General features: G+C 40.8%; 1 protein-coding gene across 6 annotated transcripts in view; it reads left to right on the top strand.

Annotated features, from left to right (window-relative positions):
- Window positions 1-3181: 3181 nt before the first annotated feature.
- Window positions 3182-16679, top strand: part of RECK (reversion inducing cysteine rich protein with kazal motifs) — an 89008-nt gene continuing 75510 nt past the window's right edge. The window contains exon 1 of one of the 6 annotated variants that reach the window (XM_009188511.4): window positions 3182-3370. In XM_009188511.4, coding sequence (XP_009186775.2) covers window positions 3271-3370 — 100 coding nt within the window. In that variant the 5' untranslated portion in view covers window positions 3182-3270. The remainder of the gene's footprint in view (window positions 3371-16679) is intronic. The other 5 variants (XM_021927381.2, XM_021927382.2, XM_017949740.3 and 2 more) reach the window with 5 other exon arrangements.

Consider the following 16679-nt stretch of genomic DNA (forward strand, 5'->3'; position numbering starts at 1 on the left):
TCATTGGTAAGTAACATTTTTTAAATGTCTTACTCATCTCTAAGCATTAACCTTTTTTTAGAATGAAAGATAATTACTCTTACAGTGCCTAAAATTGCATATTTGGGCTGGGCATGGTGGCTCATGCCTGTAGTCCCAACAGCTTGAGCGGCACAGGTTCGAGGATTGCTTGAGTGCAGGAGTTTGACAGGACTGGCAAACATAGCAAGACCACATCTCTACAAAAAATAAAATAAAATAATTAGCTGAGCATGATGGCATGCACGTGTAGTTCCAGCTATTCAGGCAGCTGAGGTGGGAGGATCACTGAAGCCCAGGAGTTTGAGGCTGCAGTGCCCCGTGGTTGTGCCACTGCTCTCCATCCTGGGCAACAGAAGGACACCCTGTCTCAGGAAAAACAAAATTACATTTGTGGTTCACTTTGGGCTCACATATGTAATTTTAAGTTTTCCGATAGCTACATCTTAAAAAGTAAAAAAGAATAAGAGTAGATACATGTTTTTATACCTTTGTCGAAACCCACAGAATGTACAACACCAAGGGTGAATCCTAATGTAAACTATGGACTTTGGTTGATGATGTGTCAATGTGGGCTCATCAGTTGTAATAAATGTACCATTCTGGTGCAGGATGCTGACAGTGGGAGGAGGTTATACATATGTGGGGGCAGGGACTGTCTACCCTCTGTACTTTCCACTCAGTTTTGCTGTCAACTTAAAACTGCTCTAAAAAATAAAGTCTACTTTTTTTTGTTTTTTTTTTTGTGATGGAGTCTCGCTCTGTCACCCAGGCTGCAGTGCAATGGCACGATCTCGGCTCACTGCAACCTCCGCCTCTCAGGTTCAAGTGATTCTCCTGCCTCAGCCTCCTGAGTAGCTGGGATTATAGGTGTGAGCCACTACACCTGGCTAATTTTTGTATTTTTAGTAGAGATGGGGTTTCACCACATTGGCCAGGCTAGTCTTGAACTCCTGACCTCATGATCCACCCGCCTTGGCCTTCCAAAGTGCTGGGATTACAGGCGTGAGCCACCGTGCCCAGCACCTCTCAAGAGTTTTAATGCTTTCCAGCAGCCACACATCAAATGATTGCCATCAGGATTAGACAACTTGAAGAACTTACCCCAACTGCTAGAGCCTACATGCGATTCTACATCTCAATGTAACTATTTACTTATTTTTTTTTCTTTTAATTGAGATGGGGGTCTGACAATGTTGCCTGGGCTGGTCTCAAACTCCTGGGCTCAAGTTATCCTCCCACCTCGGCCTCCCAAAGTGCTAGAATTACAGGCATGAGCAACTGTGCCCAGCCGCAACTGTTAATAATGATAGCATCATGACTCTTTGGCCCAGTGACTGTGTCAATAGTGGTACTATTACTCTCAGAAGGGACTTGTTAAAATAAATTAAAATGAAGACCAAGTCTGCAGAATTCCTGAGCAGATAGTCAATTTAGTCCTCATAAGTGACCTTAAACTTACTTGAGTTAATCTGAGCTATATCTTGTAAATGCATATATTAAAGAAAAACAGAACAAGCTCAACCAATCAGAAGTAGTCCACAAACTTGTATAACTAGAGGCTTTTTAATGGGATAGACCAAATAAGGCAACTTTATAACTGTAACCAATCAAATATTTTCTTTTTATTACTTTCCCATTCACTCTGTAAAAATCTGCTTCTTCAACAGAGCTGAGCCCCAGAACCACTTCTGGTTTGCAACTTCTCAATTCATGAATCACCGTGTGCTGAAATAAACTTTAAAATTTTATTGTGCCTCAGTTTACCTTATACGCGGAAGCAAGAGAGTCATCAGAGCAGATGTTTTAGAGATATTTTAACATATTCATGTTTTCCTTTTGTAAACTCAAAAGAGAGAATAAATGTAAGAGCCCAAAGACATAAAACCTAACTTTAACATATGGATTTTGTTTAGAACTTGAAAAATTATAAAAAGAAATCATGAGACAATAAGAAAAATATAAATAATGACTGGATATTTAATACTATTAAGGAATTTTTTAAAGTGTTTTAAGTAATTTAGCCCCAGGTGTGTTCATGAGAATTTAAAACTGTGGTTATGCTTTTTCAAAAAAGGAGGAAAAAGGGTTTAATTCAGGAACACACAGAGAAAAAAAGAGAGAGACAATGAATTAGCTTTGCTAGCCAGTGGGTCGTCTTATACATTCTTCACAGTAGCTGCTGGGCTGATGGGTGGGGTGGGACCCACTTCCAATTTGTCTCTTGGACAAAGTCTATACTTCTCAGCCGGATATTCAAGGCTCTCCACATCTAGATATACAAGCGTTCTCCTATCCTCTTTTCCTAGCAGGAATAGGTGCTTAAAAGTAACATGAAGGCCAGGCGCAGTAGCTCACGCCTGCAATCCCAGTACTTTGGGAGGAGGAGGCGGGGGGGTTGCTTAAGGCGAGGAGTTCGAGATCAGCTTGAGAAATATGGTAAAACCCCTTTTCTGCAAAAAAATATTAAAATTAGCCAGGCTTGGTGGCCTGCGCCTGTGGTGCCAGCTATTCAGGAGGCTGAGGTGGGAGGATCGCTTGAGCCTGGGAGGTGGAGGTTGCAGTGAGCTGAGATCGCGCCACTGCACCCCAGCCTGGGCGACAGAGCGCCTCTTGTCTAAATAAATAAATACATAATTTTTAAAGTACATCAAAGACACATTGAGGCTATATGTGCCAAAGAGCTTTAGTGGTGAACCCCTGTCAGGGGGCCGAGTCTGCAGGAGGCCGAAGGATCCCGGGTGACACGCCTTCTTTGGGTGCGAGGCAGCGTCTCGGCAGAAAGAATATTGCGAGTATTACTGAGGGTATGTGAAGGAGAGAAGCCCCTTCGGTTCGGCCTTGGACTAAGTCCTCGTTCTCAAGTGAACTTGCAGTGTGGTCTTGAGTAAGGTCAGTCTCCTCTCTCAGCCTCAGTGGCCCCAAACCTCAGGAGCTGGCAGAGGCTTTCTAAGGACTCTCCCAGCTCTGACATCCTCTGACTTCACTCTGGGAGAACGTGGGCTGGTGGACTCCGGGTAAAAGCCGACACACAGCTGGGCCATAACAAAGAGCCCGGGTAAGGGGCACGTTCCCGCCCCCAGGAGGTTTTGGAAACATTGTGAGACGGGGGCGGGGCTTGAGCGCGTCGCAGCCAATCACCAAAGGACCGGGGCGCCGGGGGCGGGGCCTCGCGCGAGCGGCGGCGGCGGCGGCGGCTGCGGCCAAGCTGGGTCCGAGCATCCCGCGGCTCTGGACCCGCCCGGCCCGGACATGGCGACCGTCCGGGTCTCTCTGCGAGGCGCGCTGCTCCTTCTGCTGACCGTGGCGGGGGTCGCAGAGGTGGCAGGGGGCCTGGCCCCGGGCAGTGCGGGTGAGTAACCTCCGGAGCAACGGTTCGAAGCTGTCGGGAGCGGCCGCCTCAGCGCTCCAAGATGGCGCGGGGCAGGGGGCGGGGGTGCGCGCGACCCCCAGACCCGGCCTACGTCCGGTGACCCCGGGACCTGAGGTCTCAGCGCTCCAGAGGCGGGTGCCGAGGCGGGGCGAGTGAGGAACTCTCTCCGCCCCAAGATCTTCTGAGCTGTGACCAGGGTTCGAGGCCTTGGTCTGTCACCCACCGACACGGGCCCCCTATTCGGCACTGACCCCTTCGCTTGCCTCTGGTGCTTGTCAGAAAAGGGTGCGACGCCCCTTCCCAGGATCGTCGCGAGGTTTGGATGGGATTTTGGATACGCAGCCGCCCTACCGCGGCCCCAGTTAGTTATTGTTACTTGTTGCTTGACCCGCACTTGGTTCAGAACGACCTTGCTGGCGGTGAGCAGTGACCGTCCCCACGGCCCGCCTGGTCGGTGTCCTGTCTCTCAGACAGGACTGGACTCGGGCAGGAGACATTAAAAATCAGTAAACCCTGCCCCCCGGGGGCTGGCAGACTTGAGGAGAGGAATTCGTGCTCTACAAGAATTAAACCAAGGATGGATAGGAAACTGTTGGGTGCCTATTGATTGCTTTCCACTTGCTGGCCTTTTGAGTGTACCCCGTCTCCTTCCCTCCAAAAGCTCTCTGGGTAGGAGGTGGGGTGCAGCAGGAGCTTGAAGTAACTCGAATTCAAGGCAGAAATGCCTGGAGGAAATGAAGGGCCATGTATGAGTGCACAGAGGGAGAGAGAGGACATCCACCTAGGATGAGTGAAAAATGGAGTGATTCCCCCTAGCTGTACTAGACATTAAAAGATGGCTAGGATGTGTACATGCAAAAGTGGTGAAGTGCATTGCTTACAGGGAGAGACACCTGAAAAGAAAAAAAAAAAAAAAAAAAAAAAGCAAAGTCAGCCGGGCGCGGTGGCTCACGCCTGTAATCCCAGCACTTTGGGAGGTGGAGGCGGGCGGATCCCTTGAGCCCAGGAGTTCGAGACCAGCCTGCTTAACATAGTGAAACCCCGTTCCGTTTCTACTAAAAATACAAAAATTAGCCGGGCGTGGTGGTCTATGCCTGTCGTTCCAGCTACCCGCGAGGCTGAGATGGGAGGATTGCTTGAGCCCCGGGAAGTTGAGGCTGCTGTGATATGCCACTGCCCTCCAGCCTCGGGAGTGAGACCCTGTCTCAAAAAAACAAAAAAAACAAAAAAAATAAAAACAAAGTCAGTTCCAGCAAGGGTGTTAACTATAACTGGGCTTCAAATTTAGCTGTAAACTATCCCAAAGAAAAAAAGAGAAAATGCTGTGTATTCTTGGCTAAATCAGATTACTTTTCTGGGCCCCATTTTTCTCTCTGTTAAATTAAAAGAGATTGAACTGAAACACTTACAAAATTATGAAATACTAGTTGTCCATTCTCCTCCCACAACCAGCCAGTTCTGCAGGAGGTAGTACAGTGGAGTGGTTAAGAACATTGAGCAAATTACTTAGCTTTAATCTCTTTGTGCTCAAATAGCCACATTTATTATAAATGGTACCTCACAGATTTTATTATGAGAATTAATCGAGTTAATACATGTCCAGCATTTAGCATAGTAAGCACTGAAATGTTAGCTATTAAGTATGTTTGGGAAATACTGCACATGGTACCCTGTCTTATGAATTCACAAAACACATTAGATTCACAATAAAGGGTCCAAGGATTCCTATGGTAAAACAAACAAACAAACAAAACAAGAAACTTTTTTGCCAGGGGAATGGCAGTAATTGCTAATGAGTATGAAGTTTCTTTTGGGAGTAATGAAAATGTTCTAAAATTAGATAGTGGTGATAGCTACACAACTCTGTGAATATACTAAAAACAACTGAATTGTACACATTAAAAGGGTTAATTTCATGGTATACAAATTGTATCTCAATAAAGTTGTTACAGAAAGAAACTTGTTTGCTCATAAAATTCTTTTTTTCTTCATAACACCTAAAGCACACTTCAGAAAACAGTGGGTTAGTTGATTTCTAAAGGCCCTTCTAAGTAAGTTCATGACAACATATAGTTTGCATTGTTTGATAAAAAGAAAAAAAAGATTCCAAGTTTGATCTACAAGTGAGACATGTTCCTTATACTAAATTCTAGGAAGCATATATTGCCTGGTTCCTTACATAAAGGACATTGAGTAATATAATGGACAAAGGTTTCCACTGTGAATTGTAGAAAGCATAGAAAATGCTTTTCAATCCTACACAGAATTAAGAACAGAATATAAAATTTTATTTCAGTGAAGGCTTTGCTTGTATTCCTGCTCAGTCTTCCTACCCCTCTCCTTAACCACATCCAAGACTGGGTACTTCTGGCTCCCGTGGTATAAGGCTTTGCAGGTTATTGACCCTCTCTACTATACAGCTTTGCAAATCTTATCTACCTTGATTATTCCTGCTCCTGGGGGATGGAAAGTGTGAAAGTGAAATGATTTTCTCTTTGGAGGATGAGAAGGGACCCTATCCTGCAGTATCAGCATTGTGTGTCATGGCACCTGATAATGGCTCTATTTTTGTGTAAGTTGCTTTGTAATAGTACAAAAGAGGGAAGGATATAACCTTAAGGGCCAGGTTTCAGTAAGTTGACATTTAAGGAATTGTGTAATAGCAAGCCTAGAATCCAGAAGAAGAATGTAATGAATTTTAAGTTAGAAAAAGCAAACGCCTATCTGGAGCAAAGTAGTAAGAAATAAATTCTCCTACCAAAGAAGTATCTTGGCCCACACTGTAGAAAGAGCTAGAATTGGTGATAGACCAGACATGGCAGTTTATTCTGGTATGCAGCTAAAAGTTTCTGTCTGGCATCCATAAATTTAAGCAATCTTTCATTAATCATACTTTTCACCGTGTGCCACTTACAGAAGAAAGGGGGAAGAGGTCAAGGAGTTTATTTTTACATATTATAAATGTGGTCTTTAAAAGAACAAAAGAGATACTATGGGGTTTGTTTATCCAAAGACTACTATATGAGTACTTATTATGTGTCAGGCACTGTTCCAGGTGCAGAGCTGCTGCTCCAAGGAGCTTACATTCTAGGAGAGAGGTGATAGACCATAAATAGATAAATATATAACAAAATGATTTCTAGGTATGATAAGGATGCTATGAAGGAACTAAACCCAAATGGCTAACAGAGAATTGTGTGAGTGGAGTGGGAGTAGTTCTTTATGTAAAAGAACTTCAAAAGAGTTTGTAAGAGCTGCCTCTTTGAGAAGGTGAAGTTTAGAACTGAGATCTGAAGGCTGAGAAGGTGGTGGATATTCTTATGAAAGACAGGGGTGAGGTCCAGGAAGTGCAGAAGCCTTAAGGCATAAGGAACAGAAGGTTATATGGTTGGAATATAGTGACCAACAGAGTGTGCTAGGGCTAGATGGTGCGGAGCCTTGCAAAAAACCGCATAAGGATTATGGATTTTATTCTGTGCACAGATAGAAACCAATAGAGTTTTAAGTAAAACTGGTATGATTTTATTTCTATTTTAGGTCACTCTTGCTGCTGAATGAGAAAAAATTATCATAGTGAGTAAGAGTATAAGCAGGATGTCTGGAAGGCCATTGCACTAGTTCAAGCAGGAGTTAAGGGTTGACTCAAGAGTAGAGTGGTGTGGAGATAGGAGAGGGGATATTTAAAATATATTGCTGATGGATTGGATGTGGGAAGTGAGGGAAGAAGGAATTAAGGATTACTCATAGGTTTTCTTTGTCGTAATTTAATAAAAGTTGATGCCATTTACTGAAGTAGGGAAGATGGAGGAAAAGCATTTTGGAGGAGGGTCTGAAGGTAAGGAAAGGAGAGAATAAAAAGTTCTATTTTGTACATTTAGGGTGAATATTAGTAATAATTACACTAGGTCCATTGCTTATTAAGCCAAGTTCCATACCTGTGAGTAATCCATTCAGCAAATATTTATTAAGTTATTAATACTGACAGACACTGTGATAGGAAGAGCTATAAAGTGGTAAGCAAAAATAAGGGCTTAAGTTTAGTGGGAAATTCAGACAGGAAATATCACCCCAAAATGTGTAATACCTACATTGCTAATATGTGGTTATATTAGTACATACCTATTTATATCCTAAATCTGAAGAATATATTTGAGGAAAAGGCATGTGGTTTCATCAGGTATATAGCACATAGTATGATGGATGCTGTAAAGCACATAGATAACTCGAACAATACTGTAAGTGGAGTATTAAGAGATGTGTTCTGACCATGAGATAATTGAGAGCTACACTTTTAGATCCTTTGTTTAGAGATGGGAGCCCTGCCGCAGAGTGGGGAAGAGAATTATCTAAGAGTACTGACTGTTAGCGTCTGGGAAGAGGACTTCAGAAGAGTCATTTGCTTTAGTTGTTTCATAATGATGAATGTCTAGGTTACGGCTCTTTTGACTCTAAGGAACAAAACCCCAAATAAGTCAGGGTTAGGAAGCTGGTTATATAGCATTTAACAGGAAATCACATGGAAAGCCAAGGGTAGGAAATTCAGCACATCTCTACCTCAGGGACTGCTACAGGAACTAGAAAGTTGACAGGAACCAAGACTGAGAGGAAATTAGACTTCCTGTGTGTTTTTTTAGAGACAGTCTGTATCTCACATGGCTTCTCTCTGTGCATCTCTTCCAGTTTCCTCTCTCCCTCAATCAGCTTCCTTTTTTTTTTTTTTTTTTTTTGCACATGGTTTCCACACTCTCATAAAATGTCAGCTTCCCAGCCCCAGCTCTTCTTCTTGACCTTGTAGCTGCAGAGCCCACCACCAACTGGCTGCCTGCCTCTTACCTGAGTGTATGATTTAGTCCAATTTATCTTTTGATTTAAAAATCATATGATGTTTTCTAAATTATAGGTGAGTTACCATATGAAATATGGTACTGAAGTAGTATTAATATAGTGAGAGAAAATTTTTTGTACTTTTTTCCTGTTAAAAAGACATTGTATAACTATAGGATATTACTACTTTTTTAAAATAGGTTTTGGGGGAACAGGTGTTGTTTGGTTACATGAATAAGTTCTTTAGTGGTGATTTCTGAGATTTTGGTGCACCCATCACTAAAATGTACCCAGTGTGTAGTCTTATCCCTCACCCCCCACTCACTCTTTCCCTGCCGCCACCGAGTCCCCAAAGTCCATTTTATTGTTCTTATGCCTTTGTGTCCTCATAGCTTAGCTGCCATTTATAAGTAAGAACATACAATGTTTGGTTTTTCATTCGTGGGTTACTTCACTTAGAATAATGGTCTCCAACTCCATACAGGTTGCTGCAAATGCCATTATTTCATTCATTTTTATGGCTGAGTAGTATTCCATGGTGTGTGTCTCTGTGTGTGTGCGTGCGTGTGTGTGTGTGTACACACATAAACTACATTTTCTTTATCCAGTGGGCATTTGGGCTGATTCCATATTTTTGCAGTTGCTAATTGTGCTGCTACACACATGTACCACATTTTCTTTATCCACTTGTTGATCTGTGGGCATTTGGGCTGGTTCCATATTTTTGCAGTTGCTAATTGTGCTGCTATAAGCATGAATGTGCAAGTGTCTTTTTCATATGACTTCTTTTCCTCTGGATAAATAGCTAGTAGTGGGATTGCTGGGTCCAATGGTAGATCTATTTTTAGTTCTTTAAGGAATCTCCCTACTGTTTTCCATAGTGGTTGTACTGGTTTACATTCCTACCAGCAATGTAAAAGTGTTCCCTTTTCACCACATCCACTCCAACATCTGTTATTTTTTAATTTTTTAATTATGACCATTCTTGCAGGAGTAAGGTTTTGATTTGCATTTCCTTGGTAATTAGTGATGTTGAGCATTTTTTCATATGTTTGTTGGCCATTTGTATCTCTTCTTTTGAGACTGCCTATTCATGTCCTTAGCCCACTTTTTAATGGATTTTTTTTTCTTGCTGATTTGTCTGAGTTCCTTGTAGATTCTGGATGTTAGTCCTTTGTCAGATGCATAGTTTGCAAAGATTTTCTCCCACTTTGTGGGTTGTCTGTTTTTTCTGCTGATTATTTCTTTTGCTGTGCAGAAGCTTTTTAGTTTAATTAAGTCCCATGTATTTATCTTTGATTTTGTTGCTTTTGCTTTAGGGTTCTCGGTCATAAAGTCTTTACCTAATTCAATGTCTAGATGGGTTTTGCCGATGTTATCTTCTAGAATTTTTATGGTTTCATGTCTTAGAATTAAGTCTTTGATCAATCTTGAGTTGATTTTTGTATGAGGTGAGAGACGAGAATCCAGTTTCATTCTTCTATATAGAGTTTGCCAATTATCCCAGCACTATTTGTTGAGTAGGATACCCTTTCCCCACTTTACGTTTTTGTTTGTTTTATCAAAGATCAGTTGGCTGTAAGTATTTGGCTTTATTTCTGGGTTCTCTATTCTGTTCCTGTGTGCCTATTTTTATACCAGTACCATACTGTTTTGGTGACTACAGCCTTATAGTATAATTTGAAGCTTCCATATGAATTTTAGGATTGAAATTGAAATTTTAGGAACTAGAATTGTTTTTTCTAGTTCTGTGAAGAATGATGATGGTATTTTGATGGGAATTGCATTGAATTTGTCTATTGCTTGTGGCAGTATGGTCATTTTGAGAATATTGATTCTACCCATCCATGAGCATGGGATATGTTTCCATTTGTTTGTGTTGTCTGTGATTTCTTTCAGCAGTGTTTTGTAGTTTTCCTTTTTTTTTTTTGAGACGGAGTCTGGCTCTGTCGCCCAGGCTGGAGTGCAGTGGCCGGATCTCAGCTCACTGCAAGCTCCGCCTCCTGGGTTTACGCCATTCTCCTGCCTCTTTTTTAGTAGAGACGGGGTTTCACCGGGTTAGCCAGGATGGTCTCGATCTCCTGACCTCGTGATCCGCCCGTCTCGGCCTCCCAAAGTGCTGGGATTACAGGCTTGAGCCACCGCGCCCGGCCTTGTAGTTTTCCTTGTAGAAGTCTTTCACCTCCTTGGTTAGGTATATTCCTAAGTATTTTGTTTTATTTTTTGCAGCTATTATAAAAGAGGTTGAGTTCTTGATTTGATTCTCAGAGTGGTCACTGTTGGTGTATAGCAGTGCTACTGATTTTATACCTTGATTTTGTATCCTAAAACTATTGAATTCATTTATCAGATCTAGGAGCTTTTTGGATGAGTCTTTAGGGTTTTCTAGGTATACGAACATATAGTCAGCAAACAGCAACAGCTTGACTTCCTCTTTACCAATTTGGATGCCCTTGATTTCTTTCTCTTGTCTATTTGCTCTGGCTGGGACTTCCATTATTCCTTATTAATCAATGAATCTAATTTTTGAGCTGAGCACTGTGCTAATTGTACCAAGAAGCTTACAGTCAATCTGGGGATACCAAGAGAACCCACATGAAATGATTAGAGAAGAGTTAAGTGTTAAAGTTTCCAACTCTCACTAGAATAGTAGGATCTTAAATAACAAAAAACATCAACAAGGCCTAGAGTTGTTGGAGAAGAAAGGCTTACTAAGAATTAAGATGGTAGTTAAGCCTTGCAATATGTTTGGAGTCAGCAGGAAGTGGGCATCAAGCATTTCAGTCAGAGGACTGTGTTCTAGGTAAGTGTAGATTTTCTTTGCTAAAAGTAATAGAAGTTTAGGGAAGGGAAGGCTAGAGAAAGACTTTGAAATTTTAGAATTGGAATAGCAGGAAGCCATTGTAGGCCCTTGATTAGAAGAGTGATGTCATGAAAGATCGGTTAAAAAAAGTAATCTGGCAGTCATATTGGTACTACAATTGACTTAATATAATTGGCTGATGCAGGCCGGGCGCGGTGGCTCAAGCCTGTAATCCCAGCACTTTGGGAGGCCGAGACGGGCGGATCACGAGGTCAGGAGATCGAGACCATCCTGGCTAACACGGTGAAACCCCGTCTCTATTAAGAAAATACAAAAACGAAGCCGGGCGTAGGGCGGCGCCTCTGTAGTCCCAGCTACTCGGGAGGCTGAGGCTGAGAATGCATGCTAAACTCCGGAGGCGGAGCTTGCAGTGAGCTGGAGATCCCGCCACTGCACTCCAGCCCAGGAGGTAGAGCCGACTCCGCCCGTGCACTGGCTGATGCAGCAGTGCAATATGAGGCAAGCAGTGGAGAAGGATATCTGTAACTTGCACATGATTCGGGAAAAAAACAAAATATGTATTTTTCCATCCATACATACAGATAGATACGGCAGTATGACAAGAAGTTAGCAATGTTGAATCGAGGTGATGGGTATGTGGGTAATCCTCTCACTATTTGGCTCTTCCTCGGCTGACTGTATACTTTATCTGTCATGCAGTATATCTGACATGCAGATATACCCACATGTATATTTTTAAAGGGTTAAATGTGACAATTGCATGAGTGTATTTATAAGTTAAAGTTGCAGTTCTCATTTAAATGTTTTTTAAGTGATTGTCATTTTCCAAGTTGTTTTGAAAATAAATATTTGATTAAAAATAAGATTTTACATTAAAAAACAGATTTTTAAATTAATTTTTAAAATTCAGAATGACCTTTTTCCAGTATCAACTCAGATTTAGTTTTTTCTCCTGAAGTGTGTAATACACAATGCATGTGCACGCACACACATCTATGTATGTATATGTGTGTGTATATATATATTTATACACATACACACTGTTTTAGTTGTTCTTTAGGAAGACATTAATTAGAGGGAATCTTTTTTTTTTTTTTTTTTTTTTTAAGGAAACACGAATGGCTTTTCATTAGCCAACTGAATTATAGCTTTTGTGAGACATCTGTGGCAAAATCCCTTTTAACTTCAAAAATCTTATAATTCTATGGATGTTTCTTAGTTTTGGATTAGGGTGTATATTTGTTTTTTTAAAGCTAGTTGGCTTTAGAAGCTGCGTTTTTCTGCATGTGGCTGGAGCATGTGCTTCCTGCTTACTTGCCTGTCTTTAGTATACACATGGCCAAAACCAGCAGCTGAAACTTGATATTTCTAATTATTGGATAATTCTGCTTGCTTATTTTCAGGCTACACTAATACCTTTTTAAGCCCAAAAAATGCCTTTAGTAATCAATTTTTAATTTTTATTAATTTTATAATCACAGACTCTTGGAATAAGAATGCAAGATACGACACTCATACTGATGTCTTTAATGAGGATAACACTGTGTTTTTTATTTTCATCATAGCAGTGTCACATTTTATTTTGAACTGTTCCATCTTTATCTTTTCAATTCCATTTTACGAGAATAAGCAGAGTTTTAAACTATTATTCTTGAAGAATATATTAGGATCAAATTATAAACCCAGAATATATCTAGAATTCATTATCTTCTCTTATAGAAAGCATTAGGCCTGGCAGAGTTTTGTTTTGTTTTGTTTTTTTGTACTGTAATGTTGAATGACCCAATTAATCGCTTTTAGTTGCTCTGAAAAAGATAGACCCTTAATTGCCACATTAATTGCATTTGAATTCTTCTCCCATTCATAACAAAATCATATGAATGGATGCCTATTTGTAGACATTTATTTCTTGAAAAATATGCAGTGTTAAATATTCTAATAAGCTTTTACTATTTCAAAGGAAGAAAAATGTGTGCTGATACAATAATGGCTAAAGGTAAGAAGAGAGTGTAGAAAATGTGATGGAGCAGAGGTCCCCTGTCCTGTTCGTGGAGAGTGGCAATCCTCTCAAGGGAAGACATACGCTGTTATAGAAGAACGTTTGGTTGGGAGAGGAAGAGGAGTTACTACCAGAAGACTTTAGGCTGCCCCCTTTCATCGCATTTTGTCAGAAGTATCAAAAAGTCTTTTGGAAAGACTAGAAGGAATATATGCCAAAATGTCAACAAATGTTTTAGCAGGACAGTGGAAATATAATTTTTCTTTTTCTTCTTGTTTTCCAAATTTTTCAGGTTTTTTAAATGAAAAAAAAAATTGTTTTAAAAATTTAACTTTAAGGGATACTCCCCTATAAATTTGACCTTCACCATTAAATAGGAAAAAAGGCTTTTATAGTTATATTTTAGTAAAACTTCTGCTATAAAAAAAACTGCTAGTTGCGTTTTAATTATAACACATTTTGTGTTTCTGTTCTAAATAGACCTTTGCTCTGAGAAACTGTTTTTCAAAAATCCCTAGGCCCAAATCAGACTCCTCTCTGCCTGATTGTTTACTTTTTGCTGAGCCTTTTTCTGTTTATTGGGACCATATGTTATCCTGAATTATCTTTGCTTACCACCAGCAGGATTTTCTGCCCTCATATGACCTTTGTGTTAGAGGCTAGTGGTAGAAAGTGCGAACTTCTAGAGCTCTTCAAAAGAGCGCATCAATATCACTCAGGAGAGCCTTTTTTCCTGACTATCCTCCCAATCTAATGAGGGTAGGGACGTAGCAGAGTCTTAGGAGATGGATGTAGTTTGGTGTGGCATTGCAGAGGAGTTGCTATAAGAAAGCTTCGGCCAGGTGTGGTGGCTCATGCCTGTAATCCCAGCACTTTGGGAGGCCAAGGCGGGCGGATCACTTGAGGCCGGAAGTTCAAGACCAGCCCAGACAACATGGCAAAACCCCATCTCTACTAAAAATACAACAGTTAGCCAGGCACGGTGGTGCACTCCTGTAATCCCAGCGATTAATACTTGGGAGGCTGAGGCACAAGAATCACTCGAAGGTGGAGGTTGTAGTGAGCCAAGATGGCACCACTCCAGCCTGGGTGACAGCACGAGACTCTCAAAAAAAAAAGAAAAGAAAAGAAAACAAACCCTCATGAGTGCTTCGGTCCTCCCTTGTGTTAGCCCTTCATAGAAAGTAACTATAGACTTACTGCAATCAAGTTACATTTTTTTCCTTCTGAAATGTAGTGAAATTTTTATGTGTTCTTCAGAATTTTGTAAACCAAATGTTTAGAACTTCAAGACACGTTTTGACATAGAAATAGTGTTAGAAAGCCAGTCTCAAAAAAAAAAAAAAAAAAAAAAGCCAGCCCCACAACAGTCTTTTATGAAACTAAACTATAGTAATATGGCAGTAACATCCTAGACCCTGTCATTGTTTTATGGAAAAATGATTTCCAATTTCAAACTTAGAAACCTGGTTGGTAAGATCTGAAGAGGACTTCTTTTATTCATTTGTTTATTCATTCATTTCTCCTCAATACCAATTACTTTTATCTAATATGTGTACTGAAGTTGTATAGATTTCATTTGAAGAGAGGATTATGTTGCATACACACCACAGACACACAGGTTAAATATATATAAATGTAAAAACAGGTGTTTTAAACCATTGTACCAGATCTACCTGCCTGAAATGTAGTATTTTTCTCTCCTGTGTCTTTTGACTTGCCAATTCTAGACAGCTGCTGACCATTCCAACTCTATCCTCTTTTCAGTCTTCTGCGCTCTACAATAGTTACATGCCTCTGATGATTATCGCTATAGCCAATTTATGAATTCCTCTGGAGCCATAATGCTGCTTGGCAACCTTTTTCCTTTTCTCTAATTTGACATTTCTTTCTCTAAGTTGATGAAGCAGTGTTGTTTTGAACACAGGTTTGAGAAACGTATTTATAGTTGTTTCCTTTCTCTATTTTCCAAAGTGACTGTTTCAGATCTCTATAATTTCAACCCAAGCCCCCAACCTTATCTCAGCCCTATTTATTTTCAGATCTAATCACTATTTCACTGAGAAAATGAGATGCTGTCAATTTCCCTGTTAATTTATCGGTGTCCTTGAATTCTTTACTCTTGTCTAGATTTTGTCCTACTACCAAATGGTAACCTGGGTGAAGTTAGCATAACTTTTGTTCACTATTGTATCCCTATTCCTAAACACAATGCCTCTTTTTAAAATCCACATACCCTTCTAGGAACCACCTCGTTTCTCTATATTCTGTTTTACTTCCAACTGGATATAATATAATATAATTCAGTTCTGCCACCCAGAATCAGCATCTACCCCTCAAGTTAAAGGACATGGTCCCCAACAAGATTGCCCTTACTCCAGACACTAGTTTCAGTTCAAGGGTCCCCAGGCCACCCACACTTTTGACCAACTGGCTATAAATCCAGGGTTCCCATGACCCCCTCAGGTTCAATAATTTGCTAGACCAACTCGCAGAACCCTGGGAAGCACTATACTTTATATAATGGTTTTAATATAAAGGGTACGATTCAGGAGGACCAGCCAAATAAAGAGCGTCATAGGGTAAGATCTAGGAGGGAATGCAGAGCTTCTGTGTCCTCTTGTGGAATCAGATGCATCATCCTCCCAGTACATCAATGTGTTCAACCAGAAAAGCTCCACTGAGCTTCTATGTCCAGAGTTTTGATTGGGGTTTCATTACATAGGCATACTTGATTGAATTATTGGTCATATGGTTGAGATCAATCTGCAGTCCCCCTTCAATCCCTGGAAGTTGGGAGGTCAGATTGATACCATGTGGCTAAAAGCCCCACCAGCTCTTTAAACATATGGCTGTTCTTTCTAGTGTTGCCAGCCATCCTGAAACTATTTAGGTCAGGGGTGTCTAATCTTTTGGCTTCCCTGAGCCACATTGGAAGAATTGTCTTATGCCACACATAAAACACACTAACACTAATGATAGCTAATGAGCTGCAAAAAAAAAAAAAAGTTTTAAGAAAGTTTACCAATTTGTGTTGAACCACATTCAAAGCTGGGCCTGGGCTACATGGGCCACCGTTTGGGCAAGCTTGATAGGTGAGACCGTGGGTCACCTTATTAGCATGACAAAGGCACTCCTATTACTCAGGAAATTCCGATGATTTAGAGTCTCCCTCCCAGGAACCAGGGAGAAAGGCCAGTCAGATTATTGATTATACAATGTTCTACAACTGCTCAAAAGTAGAATTCGTCAAAAGAATTGTCTGTATTTTCTTTTCTTGAATTCTCTCTTGAACTCACTTCAGTCAGGCTTTTGCCCTTTATTTCTCATTGATGACACTTATTTAAGGTCATCATCAATATCTTTCACATTGCCAAATACTGTGATCAGTTTGAAATCCTCTTTACTTGATAGCAGTATCTAACATGGTTAACATCTTCTTGAAACATTTATTTGGCTTTTTGGATACCATTCTTTCTCTTAATTATCTTCACATACATTGATCGCTGTCACCTGTCTCTGAAGGATGGAATGCAGTGCTCAGTTCTCAGATCCCGTCGCTCCCAGATGCCATCATGGCTTTAAATATCATCTACATAGTGTGACTCCCAAATTCCCATCTCCAGTTTGGAGTCTTCCCG

This window comes from Papio anubis, chromosome 13, assembly GCF_008728515.1.
Source record: "Papio anubis isolate 15944 chromosome 13, Panubis1.0, whole genome shotgun sequence".
In the NCBI taxonomy this organism is placed as follows: domain Eukaryota; kingdom Metazoa; phylum Chordata; class Mammalia; order Primates; family Cercopithecidae; genus Papio; species Papio anubis.